The sequence below is a fragment of the Panicum hallii genome, chromosome 2 (assembly GCF_002211085.1).
Source record: "Panicum hallii strain FIL2 chromosome 2, PHallii_v3.1, whole genome shotgun sequence".
Taxonomy (NCBI): domain Eukaryota; kingdom Viridiplantae; phylum Streptophyta; class Magnoliopsida; order Poales; family Poaceae; genus Panicum; species Panicum hallii.
The window spans coordinates 13,508,790-13,525,467 of record NC_038043.1 but is presented as its reverse complement, the minus strand read 5'-3'; the positions used below and the strand labels follow the sequence as shown (position 1 = coordinate 13,525,467).

Sequence of the window (16,678 nt, the reverse complement as noted above, 5' to 3'; positions counted from 1 at the left end):
GTATCGGTTTGTTCAGAACACTGCTACCCAAGCACCGCCTTGAAACAATCTGCCAGGCAGATGGGTAGCCAGACCACCCCAGCAGGCTCGATTTAATCAGCCACCGACACCACAACCTCAGCAGCAACAGCAGCAAGGCCCGTGACCGAGCTTTCCGCCATCCAACCAAGGAAACAACAATTATCGTTGTTTCAATTGCGGCAGCCCGTCCTATTTCATCAAGGATTACCCTCAACCTAGAAGATCTTTCCAAGGGCAAACATCCAATCCAAACAACAAGAACAAGGGCAAGAAGCAGGTGGTCCAGGTCCGCCAGGGAAGGGTGAACTTCACCACTCTCTCCGAACTCCCCGAGGGTGCGCCAATAATGACGGGTACTTTCTCTATCAACCATCAACCCGTGATTATTTTTTTTATTCTGGTGCCACCCACAGTTTTATCAGTTCAAAGTGTGGAACAAAAGTAGGCTTGGATCTCTATCCTACTAATGGAGTCTATATGATAGCGACTCCTGGTGGTAGAATTTCTTCAAATCAAATCTATAGGAAGGTACCAATTCAATTGGGTAGCAACTTGATAAAAACAGATTTACTGTTATTGGACCTAGAGGGAATGGATGTTCTTCTAGGCATGGATTGGATGACTAGGCACCGAGTGTCATTGGATATCTTTTCCCGAACTGTGGAGATAGATTCACCTGATCAGGAGACCACTATTCTCTACCTTCCACAACGGGAGTGCAATAACTCTTGTACCTATGCTGTAGAACAGATTAAGTTAAAGGACATCCCTATTATTTGCGAACACCCAGACGTCTTTCCAGATAATTTGCCTAGAATGCCCCCGGATAGAGATATTGAGTTTATCATAGAGCTACAACCCGGCACAGCCCCCACCTCTAAGAGGCCCTATCGTATGCCACCCAATGAGCTGGCCGAGTTAAAAATCCAACTGCAGGACCTCCTTGACAAGGGTTTTATTCGTCCAAGTGCTTCACCATGGGGTTGCCCAGCCCTATTTGTGAAGAAAAAGGATAACAGCTTAAGGCTATGTGTAGACTATCGCCCCCTCAATGCGGTAACCATCAAAAATAAGTATCCTTTACCCCGCATTGACATTCTGTTCGATCAATTAGCCGGAGCTAAAGTATTCTCTAAAATTGACCTCCGCTCCGGGTATCATCAGATTAAGATTAGGTCTAGTGACATTCCAAAGACAGCATTCTCCACCAAATATGGACTTTATGAATATCTAGTTATGTCATTTGGCCTTACCAATGCTCCAGCATACTTCATATATCTGATGAATTCAGTCTTCATGCAAGAACTCGACAAATTTGTTGTAGTCTTCATTGATGACATTCTAATCTATTCTAAGAACCTTGAAGACAATGCGAGCCATCTTCATATAGTTCTTCAGAGATTAAGAGACCACCACTTGTATGCCAAATTCTCCAAATGCGAGTTTTGGCTGGATACCATTAAATTTCTAGGTCACACTATCTCCAGTGACGGTATATCCATTGATCCCAGTAAAGTCCAAGAAGTGCTAGACTGGAAACCTCCTACATTAGTCCATCAGATCCGCAGTTTTTTTGGTTTAGCTGGCTATTATCGTCGTTTCATTCCTGACTTTTCCAGAATAGCCAAGCCTATGACTGAACGGCTAAAGAAAGGAGTTATATTCTCCTGGGATCAGAAATGCGAAGATGCATTTCACACCCTCAGAGCACATCTTACTACTGCCCCAGTTCTAACTCAACCAGATGTTTCAAAATCTTTTGACATCTATTGTGATGCTTCAGGAATCGGACTTGGTTGTGTGCTTATGCAAGACAACCGAGTGATTGTTTATGCATCGCGAGCGCTCAGGACTCATGAACAGAACTATCCTACTCATGATCTTGAACTCGCAGCTGTCATCCATGTGCTTAAGATTTGGAGACATCATTTGATGGGTACAAAGTGCCATATCTATACTGACCATAAGAGCCTCAAGTACATCTTTACGCAAGCAGACCTAAATATGAGGCAAAGGCGCTAGCTAGAGCTGATCAAGGATTATGATCTAGAAGTGCATTACCATCCAGGCAAGGCCAATGTCATTGCGGATGCACTTAGCCGCAAGGCATATTGCTCTTGCTTGTCAGTAGAGGACTTCAATGAGACACTTTGTTGGGAGATGAGGAAGCTCAATCTTGAGATCATTCCTCAAAGTAGCTTGAACCATCTCTCAATTGAAGCTACACTTTGGGATAACATTGTTCTAGCACAACAGCATAATAAAGGGGTCAGAATCATCAAACAAAAGTTAGCACAAGGAGAAGGAAAGTACAAGTGCTTTCGAGGAGACCATGAAGGAATTCTATGGTTCAATGAACGTATCGTTGTACCCAAGGACCATAGACTTCGTAAACAAATTTTGGACGAGGCCCATTTGTCCAAATTATCCATGCACCCTGGTAGTACCAAGATGTACCAGGATTTGAAACAAAACTTTTGGTGGACTCGTATGAAATGAGAAATTGCAAAGTATGTCTCAGAGTATGATATTTGTCAAAGAGTTAAAGCCAGTCATCTAAAGACTGCTGGTATTCTTCAACCTCTACCTATTCCTTCTTGGAAGTGGGAGGATATCAGCATGGATTTTATCGTTGGCTTATCCAACACCTCCCAAAGACATGACTCTATTTGGGTAATCGTTGATCGATTAACCAAGACCGCCCATTTCCTTCCCGTGCATACTACGTATAATGCCAAAAAGTATACCGAGATCTATTTAGATCAAATCGTTCGTCTCCATAGAATACCTAAGACGATCATTTCTGATCGTGGAGCACAATTCATTGCTCGGTTCTGGTAGCAACTTCAACATGCTCTGGGAACTAAATTAATCCGCAGCTCCGCATATCATCCTCAGACAGACGGACAGACAGAGAGAATAAATCAAATTCTAGAAGATATGCTTAGAGGCTGCGTACTTCAATATGACAAGAATTGGGATAAATGCTTGTCACTGGTAGAATTCTCTTACAACAATAGTTATCAAACCAGTCTCAAGATGGCTCCGTTTGAAGCATTGTACGGTCGCCGTTGCCGAACTCCTTTGAGTTGGTCACAAACCAGCGAGCGTAAAATTTTTGGACCCGACCTTGTCACTGAAGCGGAGGAGAAGGTGAAAACTATTCAAAACAAGTTAAAGGTAGCTCAAACTCGATAAAAAAGCTACGCTGACATACAAAGAAGACCATTATAGTTTCAAGCCGGAGACTTAGTATATCTTCGAGTATCTCCTACTCGAGGTATTCAACGGCTTGGCGTAACAGGAAAACTTGCCCCTCGATACATTGGACCCTTTGATATTATCGAAGTTTGTGGACCCGTAGCTTATCATCTTCAACTTCCTCCTCAACTAGCAGCTATTCATGATATCTTTCATATATCTCAACTTAGGAAGTGTGTTAAAGTTCCTATTGAGATTATCAATCCCCAAGCTATCGAACTCGAAGCTGATCTAACCTATACCGAACATCCAATCAGAGTGCTAGACACCAAAGAAAGAAGCACTAGAAGAAAAACTATCAAGATGTTCAAAATTCAGTGGGATCATCATACTGAAGAAGAAGCAACTTGGGAAACCGAATCCTATCTTCAACGACATTTCCCAGACTTCCTTCAAGCCAACTCCCAAATCTGATCACCCGATTCCATTCTATTCCAGAATCTCGGGATGAGACTCTTTTTAGGGGGGAAGGCTGTGACATTCAGGTATCTAGGATTGTAAACACACTAGATTCTAGTATAAAGTGTGCATGTTTGATCTTATGTATGTGTGTTCAAATTTAAGTGCAAAGGGAAAAGGATATTTATATAATTCTGAAAAATTTAGGTCCTTTAGTGTTAAATGGGTAAGAATGGGAGGTAAAATCAAAACATATGAAGGTTGTTTTGCAAAAGTCAAGAACTTGCTTTTAAATCGCAAATATAGGTGAAACTACACAAAGGATGCAAGTGTAGTGTAGTTTTTAAAAAGGATTTAATTAAAGTTTAAAACTTAGACAAGTTTTAAAGTATATTCAAATCCTTAGATATTTTGCAACTGAACCTTAAAGCAAAGTTGTAGATCTTGTTGAACTCTACACTTTTTCTTTTGGGCACATTTCCGTCTGAGCTATGGTTTGAAAGTTAACTAGGCTTTACAGTGGAGTCCCTGTAATTTTGGGAAATTGCAAATAGATCCCCCTTCGTCTACCTCGAGTCCCCTCTCCTCTGTTTCTCTACGCCTGACCCCCCGCCGCTTCACCAGCCATGTGCCGCGCACCGGCCGCCCCCGCGCCGCTCTAAGCCATGCCACGTGCCCTCCAGCGCCTTGCCCGCCGCCTTCCCGGCCTCGCGCTGGCCTTTCCCTGCCTCTCCACATCGCTCCGCCGCCGCCCGAGCCGCCACGCGTGCCGCCAGCGTTGCCAGCTCCTGCTCGCGCACGCAGCGCATCTCCCGGCCTTAAAACATGCTTAGCAGCTGCTCCACGATCTTCTTTACTCACTCAAGCACTTCTCTTCCACGACGTTTCTTTTCCCCGAGCGCAGCTCCTCGTCGGAGCGCCACCGCAGCCTCTGGCCGGCGTCGTCAGCCGCCCACGCCACCTCCCACCCGCGATCTAGTGCTCCAGTAGCACCGCCGCGACTCCCTGCAGCTCACTGACCCATCCAATTTCACTCTCCCGCACCCGAGTGTCATCCCCGCAGCGCCGGCGAGCTCAAGCTCCGCCGCCGCTCGGCCTCGCCATCGACTCACCGCTATAGAGCCCCTCAGCCCCAGCCAAGGGCACCAGTAGCACCACATCATCCCGTAGAAGCTTCCCAGCAGCTTCTTCACCGCCCTCTGGCACCCCAGCCACCAGAACACCGTCGCCGTCCTCGGAGCTCCGCCGCCCGTCTCTGTTCGTCGTCGATACGCCGCCACAGCCCCTCTCTGCCTCAACCCCGGCAACCCCCGTGACCGCCGTGAGCTGCTGAACCTTTCCCCTCACTTGCCCCTTGCCGCCGGTGCGCCCCCTCGCCGGATTTGGTCGCCATCGATCTGCCCCCTTTGTAAAACCCGACCAAGAACCTATTTGTAACGATTCAAATCTTTCCAGGGGTCTTTATGTAGAAAATCTGTACCCCTCTCTAATTCAAATTAGCCAACTTGTAAAATCCATAGGAATTTGTAGAAAAATCTGAAAGTCGCCAAACTAGTTTTGTTGGAATCCAGAAGTCTAATTCTACAACTTTTGTTAATAGAGTCTGGTTTGAAACTAAATACGTTTTGATTTATTTTAAACTATTGCAAAAGAGTATCTTGTGCATAACTTTTGCATGCTAGCTCTTTTTCCTGTAATTTTTGGTGTGTAGTCTGTTTAAAGTGAATACAAGCTTGTGTAAAATTTTTAGCACCAGTATTGCACCCTAGCTTCAGCTGATTTAAACTTATGCAAATCAAGCTTGAAAGAGTTTAAATTTAATTAAGCATGCTTTTAAGGGTTTCATGCATAGATCTTTTTACCCTGTGATGCTCCACAATAGAGTAGTCCATAGTAAATATTTTAGGAATTTACAACACTGTTTTGCTTAAAGTGTGCATTTAAACTTGAAAATTTAATTTAATTCAAACACTATAGCTTCTATTTTCAGAAAATTATGAAAAATTCATGGTAAGCTTATCCACTAGGAATAAGCTTATCCACAAGAATTCAAGGCCATAGCCTTTATGGATTTGAAATTAAAAATCAAATTTGTTAACCTAATTCAATTAATTCAACTAATTAGGATAATTGGATTAGGATACCAATAATAAGTTTATATATAAACCTCTTGCTTTATGAATTTGTGTGTACTAATCTGTTGGATTGCAACTTTATCATGAAATAAAAATCTTAACTTGAGAACCATCTAAATCAAATCATTGCATATCATGTAGAGTCAACGACACTCGATGACGGAGACTACGAGCTAGTCTCGGAGCAAGAACAGGGGTTTTCTGAAGACCAGTGAACATCGTCAAGACTCTAACTGAAACTTTGAACCCAAGTTCGGAAAACTTTGATACTCCTGCCCCCAGCCCCACTCAAGAAGGCAAGCCCCGGTGCATAACCTAGTATTTCAAATTACCACATTTATGCAATTTTATACCTATATATTGTATTTTGCATTAAGTCTAGGAGTTGAAATGGAACCCTAGATGCATGGATGCTAGAACCCTATGTGTGAGTCTGAGTCCTTATCGGATAGATGCTTGGCTAATAGGACCGGTAGAAGTCGGGTGATTTCCTGTCACTCGCGCAATATAGGAGTTGAATGTTTACTATTTTGCAATCACTATAAGGATGATGGATGGGGTCATGTGCAGTATCATGACTTGGAAGTTTACCCCGTCTATGTCAATAAAAGTTGATAAGGTCGCAGTATGTTGTAGTAGTGGCTATGCGTTTGAAAGTACTAGCCACATGCCGCGAAATATGGTAAAGCGGTAAGCCTAGTAACCAATCGGCCTGAGGAGTGGACATACCTCCCACCACTCGTAATTTGGTTCTTCTCACGCACCGACGTGCGGGAGTACGTTCCGCGCAGCGGACATGAGTACGGTCATGTAGTCGTGCTACAAACATATGTCCTGCACAATTGGTGTGCGTACAGTCCTACAGTCTCTTGTGGTGGCCCGGTTCCACGAGTCGGAATGAAAGGCAAACGGTTGCTTTGGAACAATCATTGGATGCTCCAAGCGTGTGAGTTAGGTTTACTCTTGCAAGGTTTGGAAATTCGATTTAGAATCATCAGTTTCTCGCGGAGATTGAGACTGCTTATTCCTTCTGCCACATAGAATAAGAACAGTAACTATTGATGGAACAACCTGAATGGATGATAATCTCTACCTTGCTTGTCTAGTATATGTGCTTACCTAGAATGGTTAATGCAACTAGAATCTAAAAGCTAAAACATGCAAGTTAGATTATACTCTTGGTTGCTTTTCAGCAGAAAGAAAATCAGAACCTCTCAAACCTCCATGGGCTAATTATGGGCTAGGTATACCTGATTTCGGTTAAGTCTTGCTGAGTATTAGTATACTCAGTCTTGCTAGTCTATTTTACATGTATAACCTTTGAGAACCCCACGGATGGTCCAGCATGGCCAACTTATGTTCCGTTTGGCTGGTCCATGGAGTGGGATCCGTCCCCGGCTGGCACTGACCCTCCTGAGTGACGCCATGCTTCGAGCTGAGCGTGGTGTCAATCTTCGCGACGTGTGTAGTCGCGTGTGAATTTTTTTCCGCTGTGAACCTGGACAAACTGTTTAGCTTATCATTTTAAATAATGTTTGTATAAGTTTACCTTAAGTTTGAAACAGTTTGTAATAATGTTCAATATTCTGTAAATTAAAAGTTGGTGAGTTGTTGTATGATTGTGAACTCGCCTTCGTGCGAGGTAAACCTGCTTCGATCCTGTTGAACCATGGTTGTATCAGGCGGAGACCCAACAGACCAATGGGTTGTTCCATTTGAAGTGCGTTGAGTTAGTATCGGCTGTATAATGATGTCTAGCGCACTTGAGCCGGAATAATTCAGTCGGTTCTGCCACATATACAACAAAAAAAATATGGACACATGAAGGTCCAAGTATTTGAAAAAAAAATATGGGCACACGAAGGTCCAAGAAAAGAAAAGATAGCCATGTCTAAAATAAAATAAAGGAGGGAGGGCATGCAAGGAGGAGTTTCCATTTTCCATTCCCTATACCATCCATTTACCACACACATGCACATCTTGATCAAGATTGTATGACTTGCGTACTCTTTGGATCCGGTTTTTGACTTTGCAAAACATTTGATGCAAGTATGCCTTTTCTTTTTCCCAACTATGAGCTCCACATAAACCTTTGTAGAAGAAGGAGGAAAAGAGACATCAAAAATACCTTGGTGAAGAATCATACACAATTAGCGAATTGAGAGTATCATTTGAGGAACTATGTTTTGTTTGCAAAATCTTTTGAAAAACTTTTGGATGAAAGGTTGAGCAAGGAATGTGTAAGTGGTGCTTTATGAATCGTTCTACCTCTCAACAGCCCAAGACAAGGCGAAAGCCAAATGCCCCATGGAGATTAGGGTAAAATGGGTGTGCAAATTAGGGCCAACTTATTCAAAGCAAGGTAGAATATTTTGTTGTAAGTGTGGTATAATAAAGAGATGAGATATTGTAGCAACTCCTGATCAACAACCTAAGCCCAACTTTGCTCGCGACGAGCAAAGGGTAGCTTGGGGGATCTTTTTGACGCTCATTACAGAAAAAATACGCGTCAACTTGACCACAAATAAGAAGGAACTTGCATTTCTTATACACATGCTACTAATAAAACCCCTATATTCCACATGTCCTTGGTGAAAATGTCAGAAATTTGGTAGAAAATGGAGAAAACACATCCTTTGATCCAAGGAGAAAAGCCTCAACCAATCACGCGCCAGCATGCAAGCATCACATGGATTGGATGGCCCACAATCGAAGCAAACCAACCTAACTTCAGTACTATCATCAACTAGAGACACAAGGGTCCACCAGATAGTGACTCTGCAAAAGATGAAGTTGGTGGGAGCCAGGGCCAGTTCAGCTGAACCGAACCAGCCCACGCTCCACTGCCTTTCCCCTTCCACGTGGCGCTTCCATAACCCTCCTCAATGTCGGTTCCAAGTGAACTCTGCAATTTTGCCGGTCGAGAGCTGTTGTGCCAAACCTATAAATACAAGAGGAGATCCCTCTAAATGAACACACCAAGATGTAATTCTCTCCTCACTTGTAAAGACCTCTAGGCTAGTGGAGTGTAGGTGAAGAGTAGTTCTTCAAGGTCTTCTAGTCTTCATGAAGTGTTTGGTATGGTCTTGTATCTTATCTTTTATGTAATTACTTGAGTTTAGTAATAAAGTTTATTTCCTTATCCTCGCTTACCTTTGGTTCATATGCTTATGGTTAGTATGTGATCCTTTTATAGGTCATACTTGAGTCATGTGCCTTGCATGCTTAGGCGTGGTAAGACATCTAGGCCACGGCAACGGTTTCATCCTGCTTAACTGGGCGCTCTAGAACTAAGACTCCTGATAGAGACGGATGTCCTTGTGCGAGGCTAGAGTGGTAATCTTTAATGCAGACATTGTGTCTGGGTTAATGGTTACATTTGAATGCGGTCCTATCCCATGGTCAGATATGGTAGGCGGAAGGTGGTGACAGCCCTATCCGTCCAGCGTAATCCTCCCCATTCGGGTAGTGGTCGTAGGAGGTCCATAAAGTAGCCGATTTGGCCAGCGGCTCCTCTGCCAGTCATATGCGGTTCTCTCGGTAGTGCTTGGGAGCCTAGAGCCCCATCCTAAGCATGTGTATGTGTATGTATAAGAGTATGAGCTATGCTTGCTTAGACATGAATAATCTTCATATGCTCTTGAATGCTCTTTTCTCTCTCTGTAATCCTAGTTATTTCTATCTAAGTTTCGCTTGTCTTGTGTCACACTACCTCTCAACTATATTATTATTTATCCCTGCTCAGATTTTGGATATTTAATCATGATATTCTCCTAAACTTAATACTTCTTTAAACCATCGCTTTCACTGCGGAAATGTAAATACGACACCCGAGATGACTTATGGGTAAAATGCTACAAAGGTATTCCGTGCGCTTGCGGATTTATCTGTAACGTAAAAAATACCACCGGTGTTTCTGGGATCACTACAAAGGACTAACCATCCTTGTGATGATGCTAAGAAATGCCAACAGCAGCCTGAGCCTGGTTGAGCCCCCGGTTTTTACACTGGCTGAGCCAAGTTGCATAGACTAAGCCAAGTTTGTACACTGGCTGATCCGGCCAGGACCAGCTGAGCCGAGTGGAGGTCTCAGTTTTTACATAGGCTGAGCCAGTCCAACCCGGCTGAGCCGACTTGTGCTCTCGAGAGACACTTCGGCTGAGCCGTTTCACTCTAGGTGAGTCGGGTTTTGCTTGATCTTTTGTTGGCTGTCTCTTGAACCCTTTGATGCTTCCTTCCGCACTTCTCAAGTTTGCTCTCTAGCTTGATGCTTAAGTCCAGTAGCTGTGCTATAACTACATGTTCTTGATCTTGCAAGTAGAGAGAAGTTTTGGGGTTGATTTTAGGATATAATAAACTACTATTCTCGAAGAGAATTTTTAAGGCTCCTATTCACCTTCCTCTAGTTGTTATTCCGATTCGAAATAAGTCTATAACCCCCAAACTATTAAGGGCGGAATACTTCACCTTCTGAACTACAGAACCGGGAATTCTGCTCCGTCAACTATCCAAAACCGGTTAAATAACCCCTCAAACGGTTTTGAACGGTGGTTTTGCCACCGTGGCTGCTGATGTGGACGGCGAGTGGCGATGGCCCACATGTCAGCCACCTGTCTCTTCTCTCCTCTCCTCTTCTCCCTGTGGCAGTGCAGTTACAGGGCACAACCATGGCGCCGGCGGCAGTGTTGCACGTGTTCCGATGAGGCCGTCAGTGATCGCGGAGCGGTAGCGTGCACATAGGCTCCAAGGGACGACGGCAAACCAATTTGGGGAATCAAATAGGGGCGGCAATGACCAGGTGGGAGTGCTCACCGTGGAGTTCTTGGCAGCATCATTGGGCGGCTCGGGCTCGCCGGCGGGAGAACGCTCCGGCGCACCACGGCTCTGGACGAGGCATCAGAGAGGTCAACGGGGCAGAAGAGGTGCTGGTGGCCCAAGGAATCGGAATAGGACAGCTCAGAGGCGGTGGATTTGGGGCAACGGCGCGATCGGTCGGAAGCAGAGGAGACGCCAGGGCGACGGCGTTCGCGCGCTGCGCCTCCAGGAACGCCGCCTCCTCCGTCCGACCAGGTGGCAACGCCCGCACGGGCCAGCACAAGTATGGCGTCCTCGGCGTTGGGCGTGACGCCACCATGGAACCACGCGAGCACCGACTACACGCTTCGCGCGGCGCGGTTGTTCTCGGGGTCCGGCCGTACCGTGGCGCGCCATGCGTGGTCGGACGCCATCCGCGCGACCTCCCGGGCGTCCGCAGACGCCCTGCCGACGGCATCCCCCGGCATCAGCACGTCCATTGTGGCGGTGACGGAGCCCAATGCTAGACGGAGCTCGAAGGCCATGAGCTTGGCGTTCATGAGCACCCATAGCTGTGCCCCCTTGCGCGCGCAGTCGGGGAGCAGGAGCCGCAACTTCTGCAGCGTGGCATGCAGCTCCGAGAGCCCCAACAGCACCTCGCCGAGCACCGGCGGGTCCACGTCGCGGAGCGCGCCGAGGATCACAAGGAGCAGGCCGACAACCAGGACAGCCTCGCGCGTCCCGTGACGGAGTGCCAGGAATGATTCGCCATCAGTGCCGGCTGCAGCGTGGGAGAGACATGATGCCAGCAGCGGTGACGACGAGATGGCCTCGCATAGGCACAGAGGACAGAGGAGAGGAGAGAAGAGAGAGGGGTGGGGTGGCTGACATGTGGGCCATTACCACATCGTCATCCACGTCAGCAGCCACGGTGGCAACACCACCGTTCAAAACCGTTTGATGGATTATTTGACCGGTTTTGGATAGTTGATGGGGTACAGTTCAGAAGGTATTCTAATAGTTTGGGATTATCTAGACTTATTCTTTCCTATTCATAAACAACTTCTCAAGTTACGAACTCACCATATACTGTATTTATTTGAAATCCTGCAACAAAGTTGCAGTGCACTTATTTGGCGAATGGCAATACATGTGCTATTATACTTCGAGAGAAGAAACAACAGAGACCACACAAAGCAGCACACAGCTCGAATAATCCAAATTAAATCCAGGCGTCATCACACACTCTTCGCTATAGCTTGGAGCGGGGTAGCCATAATCATCGTCAACCCCAGACTCTCCGCCATGTCCACGCCATTCTCCTTCACCTCCCGCGGGAGCGTCCACTCGAAGCGGTGAAGCAGCGAGCCGAGCATGGCGTGGACCATCCGTGTCGCGAGCGGGAACCCGAGGCAGAAGCGCCGCCCGGCGCTGAACGGGATGAGCTCGAACTCCGTCGTCCCCAAGAAGCCGGCCTCCTCAGGCCGCAGCAGCAGGAACCGCTCCGGCTTGAATCTGTCCGGCTCCGGCCACGCCGCGGCATCGCGGTGCACCGCCCAGAGGTTCACCAGCACGGTGCAGCCCTTGGGCACGGCGCGGCCCTGGATCTGCACCGTCTCCTCGGCCTCGTTCGGCACCAGCGGCACCACCGGGTGCAGCCGGAGCGTCTCCCTGATGGCTGCTCGGAGGTAGGGGAGACGGTCTACGTCGGGGTGTTCCACGAGTGCCTGGGACCCGAGAACCCTCCTGAGCTCTTCCTGCAGCTTGCTCATCGTGTCGGGGTGCCGTAGGAGCTCTGCCATTGCCCACTCGATTGTGCTCGAGATTGTGTCGACCGTCGCCAGAAACATGTCCTGTAATAGATAGCCATGTTAAATAGTATATGCGTTTGGAAGATTAATAAAAAAACCGTATAGTAGCAGACTATGCGGTCTGCGCTGGGGTACTGCCTCTGTGCGGCCATGTTCATCAAAAGTTGACAATTGACATCCATCCTATTCCTTAAAACTCCTCTATAATCCAAACATACCATAACAATAAAAATATTGTACACATATGAGCAGCAATATAAGTTATATTTTATTTTTGTTAAAAGGGTTGACCAAGTTCCACTCAATTTTAATTGTCTTATTGCTGATTGTTTCGACCATTATATAAACAAACTTGATGAAAATCCCACGCGTTTTGTAAGAAAAAATGATCAAAGTTAAAATCTGAATTTTAACCATCACGCAAAGAAACTAATTTAAAAATCCATTAATTAATTCAGCCTAAGCCACATTAGCGCGACCCATCTAATATAAAATCACTATAAAATATGGTTCAGGGTTGAATATGTAGTGTCTAGTTTAAACGTTATATGGTTGTGTTTCAGACTTCATTGTAGTTCAGGTTTGCTATACTGAGAAAATTTTTTTGTAAGCCTTCATAAGGTAGATGTTGCTGTACGGTTCTTCCAAGTGTGGGTTATATTAGCAAGATACACACAGTTTTTAGATAATGGAAAAATAAGCTAGGTACACATAGTTAGTAAATGAGATAAGTCCATTTTACACAACTGAAACATTGAAGAATTTTCCGTTACACAACACAACGCAGGTGCTCATATTTTATGAATTTATTTAAGTATTTATTCAGCTTTATTATTTAGTGGTAGACGACGTGTCCGTTGATAGCGATGTGCATACGGTCATTTCGTCAATCTTAAGATATATTGGCTTAGTCTCTTGGAAGTTGCTAATAGGGTAGGGTTGCGTATATTTATTTATAGAAATGAGTACGTGAGCATCTGCATCTCTATGCTATATTTTAAAATAAAACCCAAAATCTTAATCTCTCACTAGCCATTAATTTGAACCGAACGAAGAAGGTTCTGGGTTTTTAGTCATGACCAAAGGTGTGATTTTTGTGGGAGTCTTATTACCTTCCCTCGGTGTCCTTGATGCCTGTCGGTTAAAAGCCCACGCGAAACGATCTGCACTCTAGCAGTCTAGTAGCATCTCAGCTCCTGAGTTTGATTCTTTATGGATTTGAATTTTTTTTAGGGTTTGCTTTCGTAGTACGTTGTCTATGTGCATATGTATTCGTCAATCTTGAGGATTTGCTGATTCAGTCTTTAAAGATGCTCATAGATGTAGGGTTTGCGTTCGTGTATTCGTGAAGATAAATGTGGGTACGTCGTGAGTGCCTGATTTCTACTGCGTAATCTTAAAAAAACTAAAAAGCACACTGCCTTTTTGTTTTTCGTGACCGTGTACGCACGAAATTAAATGTAGCAGTTCTCGCACTTTGCTTACCGTGAGAAATGTTCTTATCACATCTCTGTTGACACTCACCACGCCGTCGTCCTTCCCTTGCTCCGACATGTCGAGCATCGCGTCTAACAGGTCCTTCTCGCCCGGCAAGCTGCCACCGCCAGCTTCCCGCCGGCCCCGCATCCGCCGCTCGATCTTCTCGTCGATCATCTGGTAAACCATCGCCACCCGTCTCGCGAAGCGGCGCCGCAGGCCTTGGAGGTCGGCCGCGGCAAGCGCCGGGAAGAAGTCCGAGACGTTGGGCTTCAGGGACAGCGCCACGGCCTCCCGCGCGGCGTCGTGCAGCGCGCGCGCCGCCGCGTCGTCCAGGCCCGCCGAGAACATGGCGCGCCACTGCAGGTCCATCATCGCGGCGAACGCGGCGCGGCCGACCTCCACGGGCCGCCCCGCGGCCGCCATCCCCGACACGCGGCGGACAAGGTCGAGGACGGCGTTCCGCAGCAGCGGCCGCAGTCGCGTGCCGTCCAGCTGCCTCGCTGAGAGCAGGTGCTCCGTCCCGATCCTGCGCAGCGCGCGCCACATCCGCCCCGGCGGAAGGACGAAGACGGAGTTGGCAGCGTGGCCCAAGGCGAGCCATGCGTCCGGCGGGCTGCGGCCGGTGAGGCTGCCGTTGTGCGTCTGGAGAACCTCGCGGGCGGTGGACGGAGATGAGGCGACGACGGCGACTAGCGTGCCTAGACGGACCGTCATGAGGGGGCCGTGGCGTCTGGCGAGGCGTGCCAGGGAGCGGTGTGGCAGCTCGCTCGCGACGTCGAGGAGGTTGCCGATGAATGGGAGGGGTGTGGGGCCAGGAGGAAGATGGCGGCGGCGATCGGCGAGCAGCTGGAACACATAGGAAGAGATAGAGATGATCAGGAGCGAGGAAATAATGCACACGACGAAGAAAGCCATTTTTAGTTTGATGTTTTTAGGGTTCTTGATTTTCTGCAAGCAGCGCACAACCTCCTCCGGATGAATTTATAGGGAGCGAAATATCGGAGGTTTGGAAGCGGCTCCAACAAGGCATCATTGTCTTATCTGCAACCCTTGCACTACTACACAAAGGGTTCATCGAATCTTTGTTATGATGCCTCCAAATCTCACCATTATTATGTGTATAATTTTAATGCAAAATCCTTATGTACGCATCCCTACAACAATATATATTTTTAGATAATGACTTCTGTTCCCAGGCTCCTTTTATCCCCTTCCCCTTCTTCCTCCCCTGCTCGAGCCATTCCTCCATTCGTTGTTCTTCCTGTTCTTGGCTCTCGGGTGAGGGGAGGTCATGCCAATTTTCTCCACGATTTATGAAGGTTTTTGATTCCCCATCCATCCAATGATTTAAAGGTTAGAAATTTCATCCTTTCATCTTCCATGGCTATTATAGCTCATTTCATGGTTTAGAAATAGAGATTTTATGGTTTTTTAGATTGGAAAAAATGTTAGAGTTTTTTTAATTTATAGACCATTTGAGCTCAAATTACTTAAGGTTTGCATAGAGTAGAATATTATTTTTTGGAATGGGAGTATATACATAGAGAGAGAGAGAGGAATACTATTTAGAAAAAATATGCATATGAAAATGAGTATAGTAGGATTTTTTATTTTTGGAATGAGAGTATGTATATATGACCATATGTGGATTTGAATATGAAATGTAAAATGTGTGAATGTGAAATTTCACATTAAATATTTATGTGCAATGTGAAATGTCAAATTGAATAATTATTGAAAGTGAAAAAAGATGTATACTTGGTATTATACCATAAATGAATTACTTTGATACTCTAATGATGTATTTATTTGGGCTCACGCTGAAACCGTCGAGAAGTAAAAAATCTTTATTTTGGAACATGTATATGTTGTTAACCTTGACTATGCAGTGATGAAATTGCCATTCAGGACCAATATGATATTCGCGATACCATGCGGTATAAGGACGTGATGGAGGAGTACGGCTTTGGTCCCATGAAGAAATCCTCACTTTGAGCAAGGTGAGGATGCCACCATTCGAACCAAGGTTGTACTCCTTCATCATGTCCCTATGCCGCATCCTATCACGGATATCAATGTTACCCCCGAATGGCAGTGTCATCACCGCATGGTCAAGGTTAACGACAGATACATGTTCTGAAATTAAGATTTTTTTTCTTCTTGATGGTTTTTGCATATAGAGCCTAAAATAATTTTGTGAACCTTGATTGCATCCCATATCATGTGGGACGATGAGTGTTCGCCTCAAACTGAAGAGTGTCAAAATAATTAGTGTTCGCCTCTAAAAAGTTATCCAGTCTTTTATATTTATTTGATAAGTGTAGTGATATTAGTTTTATTTTTGAAAATACTGCAGTTGATTGGTTCACCCAACATGATGAGTAATTAATGTTTAATCCATAGAAATGGTTTTGCAATATGATGTACTGGAGCGCCGTGCGTCCGCTCGGGCGTCGGTATGCAATCATTTGAAGTGCACTGGACAGTCCCTTGAGTTCCGCCCTAAAGAGCGCCTTGGACTTGTTATCGATCGTATTCGTCGTTGGATTAAGAGTGAATTTGATGTCGAGTTGCATGGTACGGATGATGATCGCAAGTTGATGGCTCGATGTAAATTAAGGCGCGAAACGTCGGGGATGGTAGAAATTGACCGTTCGGTGTCGAGAGTTGGCGCAGCTGTTCACGAGGCATCAGTGAATAGGTCTTGTGAGTAGTTTGTATTAGTCGGTATTTTAGAATTTTTAATTAATCATGTTGTGTAATGCATCATGTAGACCT

At 45.8% G+C, this 16,678-nt stretch overlaps 1 protein-coding gene across 2 annotated transcripts; it reads right to left on the bottom strand.

The window, feature by feature from the left end:
* Nucleotides 1–11,681: 11,681 nt before the first annotated feature.
* On the bottom strand, nt 11,682–14,842 carry LOC112883097 (geraniol 8-hydroxylase-like). Of its 2 annotated transcripts, none has more exons than XM_025948326.1 (2): nt 13,907–14,842; nt 11,682–12,463 (listed from the first exon to the last, which is right to left on the bottom strand). In XM_025948326.1, the coding sequence occupies exons 1-2, from the start codon at nt 14,813–14,815 to the stop codon at nt 11,849–11,851; spliced, it is 1,524 nt and encodes a 507-aa protein (XP_025804111.1). In that variant the 5' UTR covers nt 14,816–14,842; the 3' UTR covers nt 11,682–11,848. The 2 variants fall into 2 exon arrangements, with proteins under 2 accessions (XP_025804111.1, XP_025804112.1); XM_025948327.1 differs by having other exon boundaries at nt 13,946–14,842.
* Between the last annotated feature and the right edge of the window lie 1,836 nt (nt 14,843–16,678).

Excerpts from the sequence above, each read along its gene's own strand:
- LOC112883097 (XM_025948326.1), bottom strand. The coding sequence starts at position 14,815 with ATGGCTTTCTTCGTCGTGTGCATTATTTCCTCGCTCCTGATCATCTCT. Across the intron at positions 12,464-13,906 it reads TGATAAGAACATTTCTCACG|GACATGTTTCTGGCGACGGT; the intron begins GTAAGCAAAGTG and ends TATCTATTACAG.